General features: G+C 41.8%; 1 protein-coding gene across 1 annotated transcript; it reads left to right on the forward strand.

Moving 5' to 3' along the window:
- Positions 1 to 256: 256 nt before the first annotated feature.
- On the forward strand, positions 257 to 16,585 carry LOC139423108 (adenosine receptor A2b-like). The gene is made up of 3 exons (XM_071174763.1): positions 257 to 327; positions 560 to 1,023; positions 15,195 to 16,585. Exons 2-3 carry the CDS (start codon positions 704 to 706, stop codon positions 15,940 to 15,942), a joined length of 1,068 nt encoding a protein of 355 aa, XP_071030864.1. The 5' UTR covers positions 257 to 327; positions 560 to 703; the 3' UTR covers positions 15,943 to 16,585.
- The last annotated feature ends 4,600 nt before the right edge of the window (positions 16,586 to 21,185 follow it).

Consider the following 21,185-nt stretch of genomic DNA (forward strand, 5'->3'; position numbering starts at 1 on the left):
AAAACGAAAAAACGACTACATCAACCTGAAAGCATGCTGGTTCATTGTTTACACCAACTTTAATACGCTTTAAAAAGTGATGACTTGTCTGAGCTTCATTAAAGTGGAGCTGTTGTTCACAGCATCACACGTCTGTAGAAATCGCTGAATTTGAGGCGTGGCTAGCCTACTTTGTGTAATGACATTTTTTTCGTTACTTGAAAAACCATGTGACGTAGTGAATCTCCACAATAATACTATGCACAACAGCCACGCAACAGATGCTTGGCTTGAAGGGACCGGGCGCACAAGTAAAGGACTGGCAAATAATGCACTGTTTCAAGAGGGGTAAGCAACAAAGCTATTTAATAAATTGTTTGCAGATATAAGTTATGTTTTGAATGTATATTTGATAACATGTGGCTTGGTTAGAGTGATTGTAGTAGCATACTATCGCATTTTTGTTAGATTCATGATAACCAATACGAAGTCGCAAATAATTCACATTTCAAACAATTGTAATTACAGGGTTTGCTTTGGAGAAAAGTAAAGTATCCTATGTTCTTTTTCCTTTTCACAGATGGCTGTTTACGCAAACCATACTTTTGGAATGTTCTTGGATTATTGCAAAAATACTTTATTTCTCTTTTGGACCCACTAGAACAGTGTCGCTCATGACACTTATTTTCGAAGACCGACCTAATGTTCTGACATATTTGCGGAGATGAATTCGTACTACATAGTATTTGAGATATTAATAGCAATCTTGTCCATATCTGGCAATGTATTGGTTTGCTGGTCTGTCGCCATCAACACCACTCTGAAAACAGCAACTAACTACTTTTTGGTGTCTTTGGCTGTGGCAGATATTTTGGTGGGTTGCCTTGCCATCCCCTTTGCCATAACCATAAGCATCGGTATCCTTTTGGACTTCTATGGATGTCTTTTTCTTGCCTGTTTTGTTTTGGTACTGACTCAAAGCTCAATTTTCAGCCTCCTTGCAGTTGCAATTGATAGATATTTGGCCATCAATATACCCCTCAGGTGAGTACCTTTTTTATTTGGGATTTTCATTGCTAGACAGACATTGAAATCTGTGTTTTGTGATTTAAAATGAATAGCATATACTTACAAGTAATTTAGGAAAAGCCCAGACAAATAGACATGTTTTTCAAGACAGGTCAACTAGGAATACTTTATTTACGGGGAAAATGTATTGCAGTAGCGTATCATGTACACGATTAAAATGGCTTTAAAAAAGAACAAGAATAATACAGTAGACAACAAATTCACAAAAACTTCTGTGTTTTGGGATATATATTTATCTTATGGGATATATATTTATCTTAAAGTGGTGGAAAAAGTACCCAACTGTCATACTTGAGTAAAAGTAAACATACCTTAATAGAAAATGACTCAAGTGAAAGTCACCCAGTAAAATACTATTTGAGTAAAAGTCTAAAAGTATTTGGTTTGAAATATACTTAAGTATCAAAAGTAAAAGTATAAATCATTTCAAATTGCTTATAAGGATAGCCTGGGGCACACTACAACGGGTGAGTCCGCCAGATCAGAGGCAGTAGGGAGGACCAGGGATGTATTCTTGATAAGTGTGTGAATTGCACCATTGTCCTGTCATGCTAATAAGCATTCGAAATGTAACAAGTACTTTTAAGTGTCAGTGAAAATGTATGGAGTAAAAAGTACATTATTTTATTTAGGAAGTGGCGAAATAAAAAGAGTACAGATACACAAAAAAATAATTAATCAGTACTTTAAAGTACTTTTACTAAAGTACTTTACACCACTATCTTGGGCATTTTATTGAGAATTTGTCTACTGTATTTTTCTTGTTCTTTTTTAAGACGTTATGTGTACAAAACATTAGGAACACCTGCTCTTTCCATGAGATAGCTTTCATCTAGATTTGATGATCCCTTATTGATGTCACCTGTTAAATCCACTTCAATCAGTGTAGATGAAGGGGAGGAGACAGGTTAAAGGATTTGTAAGCCTTGAGATAATTGAGACATGGATTGTGTATGTGTAACATTCATAGGGTCAATGTGCAAGACACAATTATTATTATTTAAAAAAACGTTTTATAATTTCTTTACCCCCTCTTTTTCTCCCCAATTTCATGGTATCCAATTGTTAGTAGTTACTATCTTGTCTCATCGCTACAACTCTCGTACGGGCTCGGGAGAGATGAAGGCCGAAAGCCACGCGTCCTCCGAAACACAACCCAAACTGCTTCTTAACACAGCACGCATCCAACCCGGAAGCCAGCCAGCACCAATGTGTCGGAGGAAACACAGTGCACCTGGCGACCTGGATAGCATGCGCCGCGCCCAGCAGTCGCTAGTGCGCGATGAGACAAGGATATCCTTACCGGCCAAACCCTCCCTAACCCGGACGACACTAGGCCAATTGTGCATCGCCCCATGGACCTCCCGGTCGCGGCCGGCTGTGACAGAGCCTGGGCTCGAACTCAGAGTCTCTGGTGGCACAGACCTTAGACCACTGCGCCACCCGGGAGGCCGCAAGACACAATATTGAAGTGTCTTTGAACGGGGTGTGGTAGTAGGTGCCAGTCGCAGCTGGAAACGGCTGATTTAAAAACTTTTTTTAATGGAATATCTACAATACAGCCCATTATCAGCAACCGTCACTCCTGTGTTCCAATGGCACGTTGTGTTAGCTAATACAAGCTTACAATTTTAAAAGGCTAATTGATCATTAGAAAACCCTTTTGCAATTACGTTAGCACAGTTGAAAACTGTTGTGCTGATTTAAAGAAGCAATAAAACTGGCCTTTAGACTAGTTGAGTATCTGGAGCATCAGCATTTGTGGGTTCAATTACAGGCTCAAAATGTCCAGAAACAAAGACTTTCTTCTGAAACTCATCAGTCTATTCTTGTTCTGAGAAATGAAGGCTATTCCATGTGAGAAATTGCCAAGAAACTGAAGATCTTGTACAACGCTGTGTACTACTCCCTTCACAGAACAGCGCAAACTGTCTCTAACCAGAATAGAAAAAGTGGGAGGCCCCGGTGCACAATTGAGCAAGAGGACAAGTACATTAGAGTGTCTAGTTTGAGAAACAGACACCTCACAAGTCCTCAACTGGCAGCTTCATTAAATAGTACCCGCAAAACACCAGTCTCAACGTCAACAGTGAAGAGACGACTCCGGGATGCTGGCTTTCTAGGCAGAGTTGCAAAGAAAAAGACATATCTCAGACTGGCCAATAAAAAGAAAAGATGGGCAAAAGAACACAGACACTGGACAGAGGAACTCTGCCTAGAATGCCAGCATCCCGTAGTCGCCTCTTCACTGTTGACGTTGAGACTGGTGTTTTGCGGGTACTATTTAATGAAGCTGCCAGTTGAGGACTTGTGAGGTGTCTGTTTCTCAAACTAGACACTCTAATGTACTTGTCCTCTTGCTCAGTTGTGCACCAGGGGCCTCCCACTCCTTTCTATTCTGGTTAGAGGCAGTTTGTGCTGTTCTGTGTACTTTTAGCAAATGGCCAGAATAAAAAGACAAATATGCAATGCTGCTAAACCAGCCTTGATTAAGTGGAGGGTGGGCAATGATTGTTTCCCCCCCCCCCCCAATTCGTTTAATTTGATTAAAACCAATACATTTGTTTTGTTTCTAAATACGAGATCAAAAGGCACATCTTCCTTCCATGGGCACTGTGAGTCATGGCTGGATAGGCTGCGCTTCAGCTCTCAAAATCCATGCCATCATCAACTGTGTTACACAAAAAGGAGGTCTTAACGGTATCTTAACTTCCCATTAGCGCTGCATAAAATTGTCACATTTGCGCTTGTTTTTAAGGAAACCCCTCAAATATTGCCACACCTCAGCGCAAGGGAGCTGATGTTAGACAGGTAAATTGCCGAACCTGGCGTTAGGGCTGGAAAATGCCAGTGCGGCAGTTTTTACATGACAAAATTGCAAACTATCCTCCTTGGCGCCGGCCGAAAAGGGAGTCCAGAATGCACCTCCTTGCTCTGCCCTGAGATTTCCAAAGACAAGTCAACTTCAAAAACCTGCAGTCGAAGTAGCTTGAGACTAGTCATTTACGCATACAGGCTACAACACAGCACACAGCTGAACCAAAGCATTGTTGAGGTCTCACTCATGACTGTAAATCTTGATTGTGTAGATAAACCTATGTTATGGTTTGGGGGGCACTGGGCTCTGGCTTGTTTTTCAAAGGACATGGGTGCCTGAAGAGATTGGAAAAGCAGCTTTAGAGTAGATACATTTTGCAAGGTAGCTAATTTTCCAATGGTATATTGATGTAGATTGTGAGGCACCACCCCTGGTACACTTTAAAAGGCGCTATAATAGATCATCACACCTCTCTCCCTCAGACTCTGAGACAATGGGTGGGCCCACTTGATCGATACCTAGCCTGCTGGCCTCTGTGTCATCATTGATATAGAGCTGGAGATGGCAGAGGAGCACAGTGGTGATAGCAGAGTCTGCCACACTGGCAGCCTGACGATAGATGAGACAAATTGGTTCAGATAGAGAAAATCATTATTTGCGAGACAAGACAGGAGGCAGCTGTTTTTTTTAAATGTTTTATTGCAGTATCAGAGTTTTTAAAAGGTTTCAGTAGACATTGGGGTCTGAAATTATTGACACCCTTGATAAAGATGAGCAAAAATTACTGTATAAAATAAATAATTAAATTACTAAGCTATATTGTATGCTAAAAACATTAGGAAATTATATTATTTTATACTAATACAATTGCACAGAAGTATTTTGTTTAACAATAAATGTTTTTTTCTCAAAAAGTAGGTAAAGATTATTGACACCCCTGTTTTCATTACCTTTCAATACCTCACCTTGCAAAGATAACAGCACTGAGCATTTTTCTAAAATGTTTTATGAGTTGGAGAACACATTGGGAAGGGATCTTAGACCATTCCTCCATGCAGAATTATTCCAGATTCTTGAAATCCTTTGTCTGTGATTATGGACTACATTCTTCAGTTCAAACCACAGGTTTTCAATGGGTTTCAAGTCTGGAGACTGAGATGGCCATTGCAAAATGTTTTTTTTGTGGCTAAACCATTTCTTTGTGGATTTGATGTGTGCTTGGGGTTATTGTCTTGCTGGAAGATCCACTTACAGACAAATTTCAGCATGGCATAAGAGCTTTATTTTCATGTCACCCAACAAATGTAAACTCCTGGAGTTTGCTAAAAAGCATTGGAACTGGTGCTTTGGTCAGATGACATGAAAATAGCGCTCTTTGGCCACCCACACACCAGTAGTGGGTTTGGCATCAAAATGTGAATGAATGAGCAGAAAATAACCCCATACCTACTGTAAAATATGGTGGTGGATCTTTGATGTGACGGGGCTATTTTTCTTCTGCTGGTCCTGGGGTTCTTGTTGAGGTCAATGGAATCATGAACTTTACCCAGTACAAAGATATTTTAGCCGAAAACCTGGTTGCCTCTGCCAGGATTCAGGAGGCTGAAACTCGGCCGCAAGTGGATCTTCCAGCAAGACCATAATCACAAGCACACACAAATTCACAAATAAATAGTTAATTGGCCACAAAAATCAACATTTTGCAATGGACATCTCAGTCTCCAGACTTGAAACCCATTGAAAACCTGTGGTTTGAATTGATAGACAAAGGATATCAAGGATCTGGAAGGATTCTGCATGGAGGAATGGTTTAAGTTCCCTGCTACATTTTTGGGGGGAAAACTCAGTGCCCGTTATCTTTGCAAATTGATGTATGAAAGGTATTGAAAACAAGGGTGTCAATAATTTGGATACCTTTTTGAGAATTGTTTTTAACAAAATCTCTTTCTCTGGGCAATTGTATTAAAATAATGTAATTTCCAGTTTTTTTGCATACAATATAGCTCAGTATTTGAATGATTTATTTTAGACCTTCATTTTTGATAATCTTTAACAAGGGTGGCAATCATTTCCCGACCCCTCTGTAAACTAAGGCCAGGAGTTTTTCCTGCTCACAGGACTTCTTATCACATTATGTAAGAAGCCCTCTTACTTGCTACCACATCAGATTTCAGTGCCGGTGTGTGTGAAATGACAAGGCAAACGGTTGCTTTTCCATTTACAGTGGTTTTCCAAGAATGAACTTAATCAGGAAAGGAACAGCATTCTATCCCATATGTTATTCCCAGGATGGGTGAAAAATCAGATGGACTATTCTTCAGGGGGATGTTATTAAAAGAACATATCATCACATACAGAAATGTTGCAGCTCAATAGACGGGTTAGTTGTTTAGCAACAAAACTTATGCATGCACATCTATGGGGCAAAACAGACAGGGTTGTCTTAGATTGTTGATAATATGTAAACTATATTTTCGTCTCCGATGTCTATTGAATGAGCACTTGTCTCTCAAATACATCGTTACATTTGTTGGTTAGCTAGCTAGCGAATGTTAGCCATATTAGCATAGACGTAACATCAGTCAAAACAAGACCTGGTATCAATAAAAATATCAAACAAGCCACTTACGATTCACTACATACCATAACACACAACCTTCTGCCCCTTTGAAGCGCACATCGTTGGTGACGTTGTCAGCTAACCCGTCTATGCCAGCAAATGCATTATAGTCAACAAGAACATTCCTTTCAGAAAGCAAGCCAGATTGAAAAATGATTTTCTATTTTACGGTTTACCCCTTTAACCAAGACCCAGACCCACATCACACACACGTGGCGTGGTAATGAGAAGAGTGTGCGGTCAGCTCAATTTACTGTTCTCTAGCCATTTCTTTAGTGTTTGTGTGTGTTCGGTCGGCAGGGACTTAGTCTTGTGGGACTGTAGTTCCCTTAGATCAGACTGTTTTCACAGCTGACTCTGGTGGATGTGAAACGGCAGACGAGATACTTCAAACCCTGCGAGATGGCCCTCTATTCGGCACCCACTGACTACACACATGCGCACATACTCAAACATTTTAGGGCCTTTACTTTCTGTTTCTCAAGCTATTTTGGTATTTTCTGTCACACACACCAGACTGTCTGGAGGAAAAGATCCAATAGCATAACCTCTGGCTACTATGTTCCCAGCTAACAAACCTGCCAGGCCTTTTCACCTAGCTGTCTCTCTTCAGTTCTGTTCTCAGTCTTTCTCTATGCTTTGAAAGAATCAGTGTTGTGTCCTTGAAAAGCTGGTTTCCTCTATGCTGCTACTGAGACTAAAATGTTTTCAGAGGCTTTTTTTTTTTTAAGGATGGCATTGCCAAACTAAGTGTGTGGACTTACATCATAATGACTTGGCACTATTGAGCCCCAAACACTGTGAGGCTGTTTCAATAAAGTTTGTCATTTGGCTTTTGCAGTTGTTTAATGGCATGAGAGGAAATAGGTTTGGCAACAGGTCTTCCTTACTACACACACAACAGATGTGATGTAAATACAGCAACAATGAGTGTGAATAGGATAAAGGTGGTGAGGAGTGGTTTACTAACACACTTCTGCAACACTACTGAATTCACTTCTGCAACACTACTAAATTCATTTTGTTTGTACAAAACCCAAAAGTGTAGCCTCCCACACACCAGCATTATTCAAAGTTTGCATCCAAGCAATACATTGACTCTATGGCTCTGGGTTGCATTAAAGGGTTGATGATAATTCCATTCACCAGACCAGTTCCATTTCAAATAATAGTTCAGTCATTCAGTATGGGTACACCTTTGTTGGGTGTGGTCACAAGGAACTCATATCACACAATGTCTGAGGTAGACAGACAGAAGCAACAGCCAATAGGGGGACCCTCGCTTCTTTATAAGGAGCTGTCGCTCCCGCTCGCCTCACTTTTCGCTCTTCCTTAGAAGGTTGTTATATTCCTAATTACTCTCCTCAGCCCCGACTTGGTCTAATACTTTCCAGCTATAAACTGTTCACAGGCGAACCCATGGGGATTCACTGCTGTGGAGCTAGTCCTGGCGTTTGGTAGCTAGCGTTCACCCCGTAGGTTAATAGCCTCATTTCTTAGCCATAGCCCTGGTATGGAAAAACCTGGCCTATGCGTGTGCTGCCGACGCGTAGCTGTGTTGCTAGTAGTCCTGTCGGTAGCTAGCTAGCTTTCACCTCGTGGGTTAGCAGTCTAGCTATTGCAAGCACACTGGGAAGAGGTAGCCATAACTCTGTTGGAATGAGCTGGTTGTAGGTGGCACACAGTAACTGGAGAGTATCACGTGGTGCATTGCTCTACAGGCTAGATCATCTCCCACGTCCGCAGTACCTATAAGCAAGACCGGCCAGTGAAGGTGCTAATAAGCTCTGAAAATGAAATTATCACAGTGCCATCCGTTTTGTCACCAAAGCCCCATATACTACCCACCACTGCGACCTGTATGCTCTCGTTGGCTGGCCCTTGCTTCATATTCGTCGCCAAACCCACTGGCTCCAGGTCATCTATAAGTCTTTGCTAGGTAAAGCGCCGTCTTATCCCAGCTCACTGGTCACCATAGCAGCCACCACCCGTAACACTCGCTCCAGCAGGTATATTTCACTGGTCACCCCCAAAGCCAATTCCTACTTTGGTCGCCTTTCCTTCCAGTTCCCTGCTACCAATGACTGGAACGAATTGCAAAAATCACTGAAGCTGGAGACTCCTATCTCCCTCACTAACTTTAAGCACCAGCTGTCAGGGCAGCTTACAGATCATTGCACCTGTAAATAGCCCATCCAACTACCTCATCCTCATATTGTTTTTTTGTTGTTGCTTCTTTGCACCCCAGTATCTCTACTTATACAGTGTCTTGCGAAAGTATTCGGCCCCCTTGAACTTTGCGACCTTTTGCCACATTTCAGGCTTCAAACATAAAGATATAAAACTGTATTTTTTTGTGAAGAATCAACAACAAGTGGGACACAATGAAGTGGAACGACATTTATTGGATATTTCAAACTTTTTTAACAAATCAAAAACTGAAAAATTGGGCGTGCAAAATTATTCAGCCCCCTTAAGTTGGTACTTTGTAGCGCCACCTTTTGCTGCGATTACAGCTGTAAGTCGCTTGGGGTATGTCTCTATCAGTTTTGCACATCGAGAGACTGACATTTTTTCCCATTCCTCCTTGCAAAACAGCTCGAGCTCAGTGAGGTTGGATGGAGAGCATTTGTGAACAGCAGTTTTCAGTTCTTTCCACAGATTCTCGATTGGATTCAGGTCTGGACTTTGACTTGGCCATTCTAACACCTGGATATGTTTATTTTTGAACCATTCCATTGTAGATTTTGCTTTATGTTTTGGATCATTGTCTTGTTGGAAGACAAATCTCCATCCCAGTCTCAGGTCTTTTGCAGACTCCATCAGGTTTTCTTCCAGAATGGTCCTGTATTTGGCTCCATCCATCTTCCCATCAATTTTAACCATCTTCCCTGTCCCTGCTGAAGAAAAGCAGGCCCAAACCATGATGCTGCCACCACCATGTTTGACAGTGGGGATGGTGTGTTCAGGGTGATGAGCTGTGTTGCTTTTACGCCAAACATAACGTTTTGCATTGTTGCCAAAAAGTTCAATTTTGGTTTCATCTGACCAGAGCACCTTCTTCCACATGTTTGGTGTGTCTCCCAGGTGGCTTGTGGCAAACTTTAAACAACACTTTTTATGGATATCTTTAAGAAATGGCTTTCTTCTTGCCACTCTTCCATAAAGGTCAGATTTGTGCAATATACATGAATATATATGATTGTTGTCCTATGGACAGAGTCTCCCACCTCAGCTGTAGATCTCTGCAGTTCATCCAGAGTGATCATGGGCCTCTTGGCTGCATCTCTGATCAGTCTTCTCCTTGTATGAGCTGAAAGTTTAAATGGACGGCCAGGTCTTGGTAGATTTGCAGTGGTCTGATACTCCTTCCATTTCAATATTATCGCTTGCACAGTGCTCCTTGGGATGTTTAAAGCTTGGGAAATCTTTTTGTATCCAAATCCGGCTTTAAACTTCTTCACAACAGTATCTCGGACCTGCCTGGTGTGTTCCTTGTTCTTCATGATGCTCTCTGCGCTTTTAACGGACCTCTGAGACTATCCCAGTGCAGGTGCATTTATTCGGAGACTTGATTACACACAGGTGGATTGTATTTATCATCATTAGTCATTTAGGTCAACATTGGATCATTCAGAGATCCTCACTGAACTGAAGGGGCTGAATAATTTTGCACGCCCAATTTTTCAGTTTTTGATTTGTTAAAAAAGTTTGAAATATCCAATAAATGTTGTTCCACTTCATGATTGTGTCCCACTTGTTGTTGATTCTTCACAAAAAAATACAGTTTTATATCTTTATGTTTGAAACCTGAAATGTGGCAAAAGGTCGCAAAGTTCAAGGGGGCCGAATACTTTCGCAAGGCACTGTACATTCATCTTCTGCACATCTATCACTCCAGTGTTTAATTTCTGAATTGTAATTACTATTCATTGCCTTACCTCCCTAATCTTACTTTATTTGCACACACTGTATATAGATTTTTTTCTATTGTGTTATTGACTGTACGTTTGTTTATTCCATGTATAACTCTGTGTTGTTTGGGTCGCACTGCTTTGCTTTATCTTGGCCAGGTCACAGTTGTAAATGAGAACTTGTTCTCAACTGGCCTACCTGGTTAAATAAAGGTGAAATAAAAAAAAGTAGGAATGCTACCGTGTAGGTAGAGAGAGCTATAGATGGAGCTAGCTCTAGTTGTGTGTTCGCCAAGGCTTATCTGTGTAGCTAGCTAGTCCTGGCATAGCAAGCTAGCGTTTGCCAGAGGTTTAGTAGTCTGGCTCATACTAAAACACTGCTAGCTGAAGAGAATGTGCATTCTTCGTGAGCTAGCTTCGACTCTCATCTCTATCCTTTCTTCCTCCTCGGTGGGAATAAGCAGCACAAAATTGTAGTTAGGTGGGCTGTTAGCTGCACACGGCTAGCTCTGCCCTAACTGGCCAGAGACTGAGAAGTAAATGTTCCTTTCGGCAAAGGTGCTCAATCCTCTTGACGAGAAACCTAATTCCTAAGCTCTGTAGTGAATCCTTACCTTTTTGCCTGTGAACAGTTTAGCAAGAAAGCATTAGTCCAAGCTGATGCTGAGGAGAATATTTAGGAATATTACAACCTCATAAGGAAGAATGGAAAGTGAGGCGAGATGGAGCAACAGCGCTTTATAAAGGAGTGGGGGTCTCCCCTATTGGCTGTCGCTCCTGTCTGTCTACCATAGACGCTGTGTGATAGGAGATCCTTGTGACTATGCTCAACGAAGGCGTACCCATACTGAGTGACCTCACTCATATTTGCATATATCCGGGGTTATGTGAGAGTATTGCTGTCAGGCCTACTCTCATCTATTTATTTTTTTGTTTGTATTTGACCTTTTATTTAACTATGCAAGTCAATTAAGAACATTCTTATTTATTCTTTATTTAACCTTTTATTTAACTAGGCAAGTCAGTTAAGAACAAATTCTTATTTACAATGACGGCCTACCCCGGCCAAACCCGGAGACGCTGGGCCAATTGTGTGCCGACCTATGGGACTCCCAACCACGTCTGGTTGTGATACAGTCTAGAGTGAAATGGGCTGTGCTCACTTGTGCTCACAACATGTGGCACTTAATCGCCATGAATCCAAGCCTCTTAACTCCTGTTATGAATCTGTACTAGTTTGGCCTGTAACGACAGATAATAGGCCTATCTCACGTAGAGATATCACACATCTCTTGAGTGGATCTCTAATTAGTGCTGGTGCCATATGCCATGTGAGGACAGGATATTTGCATACTTTGCATGCAAATCTTAAGTGTAGGCAAAATTTGATGGGGTTGTAAGTGGAGCAAAGAGAAACACCTCTTCCCTTTGAGGTTATACTGTTTTTTTTTTTAAGCGGATGTGCTGTGAAGTGATTGTTGACACTGTACTAGTCTGACAGGGGTTTGTGGGCTGCAATGTGCCTCAGGCGGAACCACATGGACCGTGGGGTTAGAAAAGGGAGGTGTGGGGAGAAAGGAACAGAAGAAAGGGAGACCGAGAGAGACGATGCCAGCATGCTGTCGTCATGCCAGAACTAATCCACTCAGCCGACAATTCACTGGCCCTTGCAGAGGAATGTCACCAAACCCATCAGAGACAGAGAGAGGGGGACAGAGGGAGAGGGAGTGGGAGAAGGAGAGAGGGACAGACAGTAGGGGAGAGAAGCAGAGAGAGTGTGTGTGAGGGAGAACGAGAGAGAGCGTGTGAGAGAGACAGAGAGAATGAGAGAGTGCTGTCTACCCCCCCAGATAATAGTCCCTGCCTGGAACTCATACCTCTCTTGGCTGAAAGGTTATAGGACTAAGAGGAGGAGAGAGATGGATTGTTAGAGAAGAAGAAAGATGGAGAGATGCGTGCAGGTTACCAACCCACCTCCATCACTCGAGTCGCGTCATGTCATTGTTATGTACGTTCTCAAGCCTCTCTCCAATAGTGGTGCCCTAAAATCGTGATAAGCCCAATCATTCTGGACGGAAGCTAATGACGGTTTAGTCTAAATTACATTATAGTGGCAGGAAATATGATTACATTGCTAAAGTAGTCAAATGTTTAGTAGGAAACAATTTTGCCTTCATTATCATGTCGTCAAATGTCCTTTAGACAGATGGCAGATTGTCATTAGCTAGCAAAATTCATAAAAAATAGCTAGGAATGCTAATGTTAGCAGCTAAAATTCGGTGTCCTCCCCTCAATTTTAGCTAACTAGCTATTGTTATATTGCATCTTAAGGCAATTTGGTGACATCAAAAGGTTTTACTACTAATTATTTGCCTCCATTTTAATGGAATTGTATTTCCAAGCCACGGTAAAAGCCACTGTAATTCACTTTTGATGAAATGTTCATCAGTGCTCATTGACGATGCATTGAGTAGAATGCTCAGTTGGGCAACAGTCCAAAACAATATTGTGACGAAACATGCAACCCATGAATAGCCTTAGGGCCCATCCCTCCAAGAACTTAAGCATGGCTGCGGACTGAGGGACATAAGAGGAGAGAGACAGAGAAATGGATGGTAAGAAAAAAGAGGAAGTGTGATGTGTGGGTCCACCCTACAGCCTTAGGGCCCATCACTTCAGGTCCCTAAGCATGGCCATGGCTGTCTGTAGATTATGGATGTCACTGGTGCCACATCATCCTTCAGAGAGGGATGGGAAATTGAGAAATGGGGACAGAGGTAGAACCCAGGGACCCATGATTAATAATTTACTGCTGCATCACAAAAGTCCCAGTCGGTTTTGAGGCTTTGACATCTGAGGGGCTACAGGGTCATCAGTCAAATGAGCTGCTGCTTCCTGTGAAACTAAACTTCCGTGAAATGGCACATGGCTGACAGTCATTTCACTGGCAAATTGACCACGTGAAAAAGCATCTCTCATGACGAGGAGGGAAAAAACATTTCCAGCAGACAACGACCACTTCCTCTTCTTGAATAAATCAAAAAAGCTATTTTCCCCATTGTACTAAATTATTAGTATGTCTATTTTAATAGTAGTTGATATTTGTTGTTGTACTATAGGAAATATCATGTGGAAATATAATTGACATGCTTATACAGTACATGTCATTATTACATGCTATAATCAAAGCAAGTGAAATCACATGAGCACTGATAATAAGTTCATGATTATTCTTTATCTACTGTATATCTGCTGTATTGTCTCATGATTTAGCCTGAGAAATCTGTGGCTCAATGCAAAACAGTGGTTCTAAATATACCTAGCTGGAGGCAGTAGCTGTTTCCATTTGACAGTCATTCAGTCATACCACGCAGTTAACACACGTGTGAAACAGAACAAATATAAGCACCCCTTATTTGTCTATGTGTTCAACACTGTATAGATAGACTGTTGTTCTATTTTTATCTCATCCTTCTTCATATGCTAGCTATTAAGGTTAACCTCAGTGTGACTGGGCTAGGTCCTGCAGACATGTTTAGAGAGGAGATGAGTTGGACTCTGGGTGTCACGTTCTGACCTTAGTTCTGTTATTTTATCTTTGTTTTAGTATGGTCAGGACGTGCGTTGGGTGGGCAGTCTGTTTGTTTTTCTATGTTGGTTTTTGAGTTCGGCCTAGTATGGTTCTCAATCAGAGGCAGCTGTCTATTGTTGTCCCTGATTGAGAATCATACTTAGGTAGCCTGGGTTTCACTTTTGGTTTGTGGGTGTTTGTCTTCCGTGTCAGTGTTTGTCGCCACACGGGACTGTTTCGTTCATTTCACGTTTATTATTTTGTATTTCGTAGTGTTCAGTTTGTTTTAAAATAAACATTATGGACACTTACCACGCTGCGTTTTGGTCCTCCGATCCTTCTCGCTTCTCCTCCTTAGAAGAGGAGGACGAGATCCCTTACACTGGGATTTTTCCTATCACATCCCTGTCTCTTAAGTTAATGTGCTCAGTGAAATGCAATATCTTACTTGTTCAAATTGCCAAATTCTTATTCTCTGTGCAATATCCAGTTCACTGCAGCAGAGCCAGCTTGTTTGCTCTGAGAGAGTGTCACAAACAAATTATCCAGATCCCTACATTGATTCAACCATGGGTTACATAACATTCCAATATCTATACTAGCATACCACTTTGAATGCATACCCAATACAACATATTGCTTCATAAGTGGTATGCTATAGATACTGGAACAGAGCACATGATAAGGCAAAGAGAGGCTAAATGTACAGCAGGATACCGGGTGTCTGTGTAAAGCAGACAGGATGTAGGTAGTCTACACTGTGAGACGCATACAGCAGTGTGCTGCTGATATCAATATGTTTTCCATATGTCTTCCAACACATGGAGCCCAATGGCATTCTCACCCAGTCCTCGATCGATAGAAGTCTGCTGGAATGACGTCTCGTTATCTGTTGGTATCCTAATTTAGGCAATATCATGGAAATGATAGATTATTCCTGTCACAGGCCCTACCTAATATAATGTTCAGTTGGAAGAACTTTTAGGACCGCATGTTATTGTTCTCTATTGCCTTTCTGTTACCCCTTACGTTATTTTATTCATGAATGAATGTGCAGCATTAGTGCCAGAATGCTTGATAGAAGGCCACTGTTCCTTTAAGGGCACTCTGTCACGACTATTAGGGAACAGAAAACAAGACCCTTGTATAACCCCCACAGATGTTAACACTGTCTTTTTGGTCTCTGCATGTCCCCCTATCCAGGTACAAGGAGCTGGTGACAGGCACGAGGGCCAGAAGAATCATTGCTATTTTATGGATCCTGTCCTTTGTCATCGGCCTCATCCCGTTCCTGGGTTGGAACCTGAAGGTTTCTTCCTGCCGTCAGAATGTCTCCAGCAGCCTGACAAATGGCAGCTCTGTGGGGGAAACCAGTGCCACTATCGCCCCTCGGGTGGACGATCTGAGCAGCATCAAGCTCACCTGCCAGTTTGAGAATGTGGTGGACATGCACTACATGGTCTATTTCAACTTCTTTGGCTGCGTCCTGCCTCCTCTGCTTATCATGCTGGGCATCTATGTGAAGATCTTCACTGTGGCCCGCAAGCAGATGCACCAAATTGAGCTCAAGTGCTCGGTGAGCAGCAATAGGGGCAGCCACCATCACGGGCTGCTTCAGCGCGAGATCCGTGCCGCCAAGTCTCTGTCCATCATTGTGGGGCTGTTTGCCCTCTGCTGGCTGCCCGTGCACATCCTCAACTGCCTGACCCTGTTCTACAAGGACCTGTACAAGCCGGCCCCAGTCATGTACATAGCCATCATGCTGTCGCACGCCAACTCCGCTGTCAATCCCATTATCTACGCCTACCGCATCCAGGACTTCAGGAACACCTTCCGCAAGATCCTGACGCGTCAAGTCCTGTGTCAGAGGGAGGAGCTCTACCTCCACTCCTCCAATGGAAGCAGGCGGAACAGAGACCAGATCCACATGACCATTGACCCATTACTCTGAGGGGTGGGTTGCAGGGGGCATGAGCCTTTATTGTAAGGGCAAGCAACAGGGGCATGAGGCTACTAGTCCTGCCTACATGTCCTGCCGACCATTGACCCTTTACTTCATAGGTGGGGCCACAGGCCAGCCGTGTAGCTCAAAACACTACCTGTGTTCATGTTTTTGTTGTATTTAATTTTTGAATGACATTTTAAGTGAGATTAGAAATGTTTACAGAACAAAGCATGGTGGTATAATGATATACAGTGCCTTGCAAAAGTATTCATCCCCCTTTGTGTTTTTCCTATTTTGTTGCATTACAACCTGTAATTTAAATTGATTTTTATTTGGATTTCATGTAATGAAAAGTCATGCATGCATATGTATTCACCCCTTTGCTATGAAGATCTGGTGCAATCAATTGTCATCAGAAGTCACATAGTTAGATTGCACACAGGTGGACTTTATTTAACTAAATGCCACATGATCTCTCACATGATCTCAGTATACAGTATACACCTGTTTTGAAAGGCCCCAGAGTCTGCAATACCACTAAGCAAGGGGCACCACCAAGCAAGCGGCACCATGAAGACCAAGGAGCTCTCCAAACAGGTCAGGGACAAAGTTGTGGAGAAGTACAGATCAGGGTTGGGTTATAAAAAAATATCAGAAACTTTGAACATCCCACGGAGCACCATTAAATCCATTATTAAAAAATGGAAAGAATATGGCACCATAACAAACCTGCCAAGAGAGGGCCGCCCATCAAAACTCATGGACCAGGCAAGGAGGGCATTAATCAGAGGCAACAAAGAGACCAAAGATAACCCTGAAGGAGCTGCGAAGCTCCACAGCGGAGATTGGAGTATCTGTCCATAGGACCACTTTAAGCCGTACACTCCACAGAGCTGGGCTTTACGGAAGAGTGGCCAGAAAAAAAGCCATTGCTTAAAGAAAAAAATAAGCAAACATGTTTGGTGTTCGCCAAAAGGCATGTGGGAGACTCTCCAAACATATGGAAGAAGGTACTCTGGTCAGATGAGACTACAATTGAGCTTTTTGGCCATCAAGGAAAACACTATGTCTGGCGCAAACCCAACACCTCTCATCACCCTGAGAACACCATCCCCACAGTGAAGCATGGTGGTGGAAACATCATGCTGTGGGGATGTTCTTCATCGACAGGGACTGGGAAACTGGTCAGAATTGAAGGAATGATGGATGGCGCTAAATACAGGGAGATTCTCGAGGGAAACCTGTTTCAGTCTTCCAGAGATTTGAGACTGGGACGGAGGTTCACTTTCCAGCAGGACAATGACCCTAAGCATACTGCTAAAGCAACACTTGAGTGATTTAAGAGGAAACATTTAAATGTCTTGGAATGGCCTAGTCAAAGCCCAGACCTCAATCCAATTGAGAATCTGTGGTATGATTTAAAGATTGCTGTACACCAGCGGAACCCATCCAACTTGAAGTAGCTGGAGCAGTTTTGCCTTGAAGAATGGTCAAAAATCTCAGTGGCTAGATATGCCAAGATTATAGAGACATACCCCAAGAGATTTGCAGCTGTAATTGCTGCAAAAGGTGTCTCTAAAAAGTATTGACTTTGGGGGGGTGAACAGTTCTGCACGCTCAAGTTTTCCGTTCTTTTGTCTTATTTCTTGTTTGTTTCACAAAACATATTTTGCATCTTCAAAGTGGTAGGCATGTTGTGTAAATCAAATGATACAAACCCCCCAAAAATATATTTTAATTCCAGGTTGTAAGGCAACAAAATAGGAAAAATGCCAAGGGGGTGACTACTTTAGCAAGCCACTGTATGAAGCTGAATAGATTAATCTGTCAAATATGCCTTGAATGTGGAGCGTTATTTATGAGTTAAGATGAGTATTAGGCCAGGTGATGAAAAGCTAGCCTGGTCCCACATCTGTTTGTGCCGTCTTACTAACTCATATGGTCGTTGTCATGGCCATAGCAGTTAGCAAGACCACACAAACATCTGGGACCAGGCTAGTCTTATTTACTTTAAAGCTGGAATCTGTACTTGGTAAAACTGCCACGTCCGTTTGCGATATTAAAATAACAGTTACTTCAAACAACAAATATTTTTCCCCCCTCTGACATCATTGCACGCACGATAGAACAGCAGTATGCCTACTGCAATTGTTTTTACTACGATGCTGGATGCCCCTCTCCTCTGTTTCATCAACAAAACAATAACACATGCTCTGGGGCGAACAGTGGCACTGTGCTACCTAATGCAGATTCCAGCTTTAACTGTTGAAGGATTTTTATTTTATTTTGTTGAAGCTAACTGGATTTTCAGGACTGTGAAATGAATCCACTGATGAATCCATTACTATGAGAACACCTAATTTACCATTCCTACACATTGACCATATCATAACTTAAAACACACATCTTTCTAAGCCTTAACTTTCCAAACATAATATGCATCAAGTGTTCAATGTTTACCGTTTGGTATTTGATTAGTCATGTAGCTCAAATTTGAGAAACCTGGCTGAGGTGTGTATTGTATTGTTCGTCATGGGCTATATCGGACTTCTTCATTACTGGTGTTGCATAAAAACTTACATAGGAAACTCTGCCCAGTGGAACCAGTTTTGACTAAACAGCAACATCTCAAGTGAGAGGACACACACAACACAGCTCGGATTGGGAAAGTATTCTTACACATAATATAAACTTGTGGTGTTATTGTGCTCTGCTTGAATTTTGCAAATGTCATGGCTTCTTTAGTTCATGGAGAAAGCTCAGGAACATACAGTATGTGGTGGGCAGACTGAGTAATGAGTCATCTAAAATTCAGAAACAGGATATTTAGAGATTTGCAAGAAAATCATGTCACCCTTACAAATGCCTCAATATTTGAAATTCTTGATGACTTAGTTATGTAATCTCCCTTTAAAATGATAGATTTACATGATTATTCTTAACAAAATGCTGACATTTTTTGGGGCTCTTGTTCAACATAGCCTAAATCATATCAGAAAACAAATCTGTGTTACTTATTGTTATACAGTTGAAGTCAGAAGTTTACATATACCGTAGCCAAATACATTTTAACTCAGTTTTTAACAATTCCTGACATTTAATCCTAGTAAAAATAACCTGTTTTAGGTCAGTTAGGATCACCACTTTATTTTAAGAATGTTAAAAGTCAGAATGATTTATTTCTGCATTTATTTATTTCATCACATTCCCAGTGGGTCAGAAGTTTACATAAACAATTTAAAGGCAATGCTACCAAATTGAGTCTAACTTGGGTCAAATGTTTCGGGTAGCCTTCCACAAGCTTCCCACAATAAATTGGGTGAATCTTGGCCCATTCTTCCTGACAGAGCTGGTGCCACTGAGTCAGGTTTGTTGGCCTCCTTGCTCGCACACCCTTTTTCAGTTCTGCCCACAAATTTTCTATAGGATTGAGGTCAGGGCTTTGTTATGGCCACTCCAATACCTTGACTTTGTTGTCCTTAAGCCATTTTGCCACAACTTTGGAAGTATGCTTGGGGTCATTGTCCATTTGGAAGACCCATTTGCGACCAAGCTTTAACTGTTGCTTCAATATATCCACATAATTTTCCTGCCTCATGCCATCTATTTTGTGAAGTGCACCATTCCCTCCTGCAGCTAAGCACCCCCACAACATGATGCTGCCACCCCCTTGCAAGCCTCCCCATTTTCCTCCAAACATAACGATGGTCATTATGGCCAACCAGTTCTATTTTTGTTTCACCAGAGGACATTTCTCCAAAAAGTACAATCTTTGTCCCCATGTGCAGTTGCAAACCGTAGTCTGGATTTTTTATGGCGGTTTTGGAGCAGTGGCTTCTTCCTTGCTGAGCGGCCTTTCAGGTTATATCGATATAGGTCTCATTTTACTGTGGATATAGATACTTTTGTACCCGTTTCCTCCAGCATCTTCACAAGGTCCTTTTATGTTGTTCTGGGATTGATTCGCACTTTTTGCACCAAAGTACGTTAATCTCTAGGAGACAGAACGCGTCTCCTTCCTGAGCTGTATGACGGCTGCGTGGTCCCATGCCGTTTATACTTGTGTACTATTGTTTGTACAGATGAATGTGGTACCTTCAGGCATTTGGAAATTGCTCCCAAGGATGAACCAGATTTGCAGAGGTCCCCAAAAAAATTGAGGTCTTGTTGATTTTCCCATGTCAAGCAGAGGCACTGAGTTTGAAGGTAGGCCATGAAATACACCCACAGGTACACCTCCAATTGACTCAGGCTAATTGACATGATTTATCAGAAGCTTCTAAAGCCATGACATCATTTTCTGGAATTTTCCAAGCTATTTAAAGGCACATTCAACTTAGTGTATGTAAACTTCTGACCCACTGGTATTGTGATACGCAAAATAATCTGTCTGTAAACAATTGTTGGAAAATTTACTTGTGTCATGCACAAAGATGTCCTAACCGACTTGCCAAAACTATTGTTTGTTAACAAGAAATTTGTGGAGTGGTTGAAAAACGAGTTTTAATGACTCCAACGTACGTGTATGTAAACTTCCAACTTCAACTGTATATTACACATCTGAATGTCACCCTCTTCCCTTGGCATCCCTAGAAGGCCCATAATACAACCCTCACATGGACTAACACACACACACACCTCACATGGACACAGCTGTGATGGTTTGCCCACCTGGCAAATTCCTGTGTCCTGGAACAAACCAGGCAGCTTTTAATACTCAATATTGTCAAACTGTAGGATCAACCACTTCCACGGTGTACGGTCTGCCCATGTCCTAGCATAGCAGCTAAGAGCCATGTGGCTCCATCCCCCTCACTCAGTAAGAACTCCTAAATACACCACTTCACTACACCAAGCCAAATCAGTCAATGCAATGCTGAGGAGATCCCTCTTTGTTGAATGAAACAAGTTTCCAGGGTTGGGGTTGCTCTGTAATTACAATTCAATTCTTGAATTTGAATTGGCCACACCTGACAGGAAGCAGCAATTGAAATGAATTTGCATTAAAGAAAGTTGAATTAAATTAAATGAAAATTGTATTTATTTTGAATTGCTTTGGATTATATTCCACTTCCTTCAATTAAAATGAAATGAAAATCCTGCTTCTTTTGGGGTGTGGCCTATTCAAATTAAATTCAGAAATGTTTAATTGACACAAACCCTGCAGGGAATGCTAGGCCTAATGAGATTGTAGGGTTGACAAGTGCTTGTTCTGTGAAAGACAAAAATATGCTTCATTGTTGTAATTG

Source organism: Oncorhynchus clarkii, chromosome 12, assembly GCF_045791955.1.
Source record: "Oncorhynchus clarkii lewisi isolate Uvic-CL-2024 chromosome 12, UVic_Ocla_1.0, whole genome shotgun sequence".
Classification (NCBI taxonomy): Eukaryota; Metazoa; Chordata; class Actinopteri; order Salmoniformes; family Salmonidae; genus Oncorhynchus; species Oncorhynchus clarkii.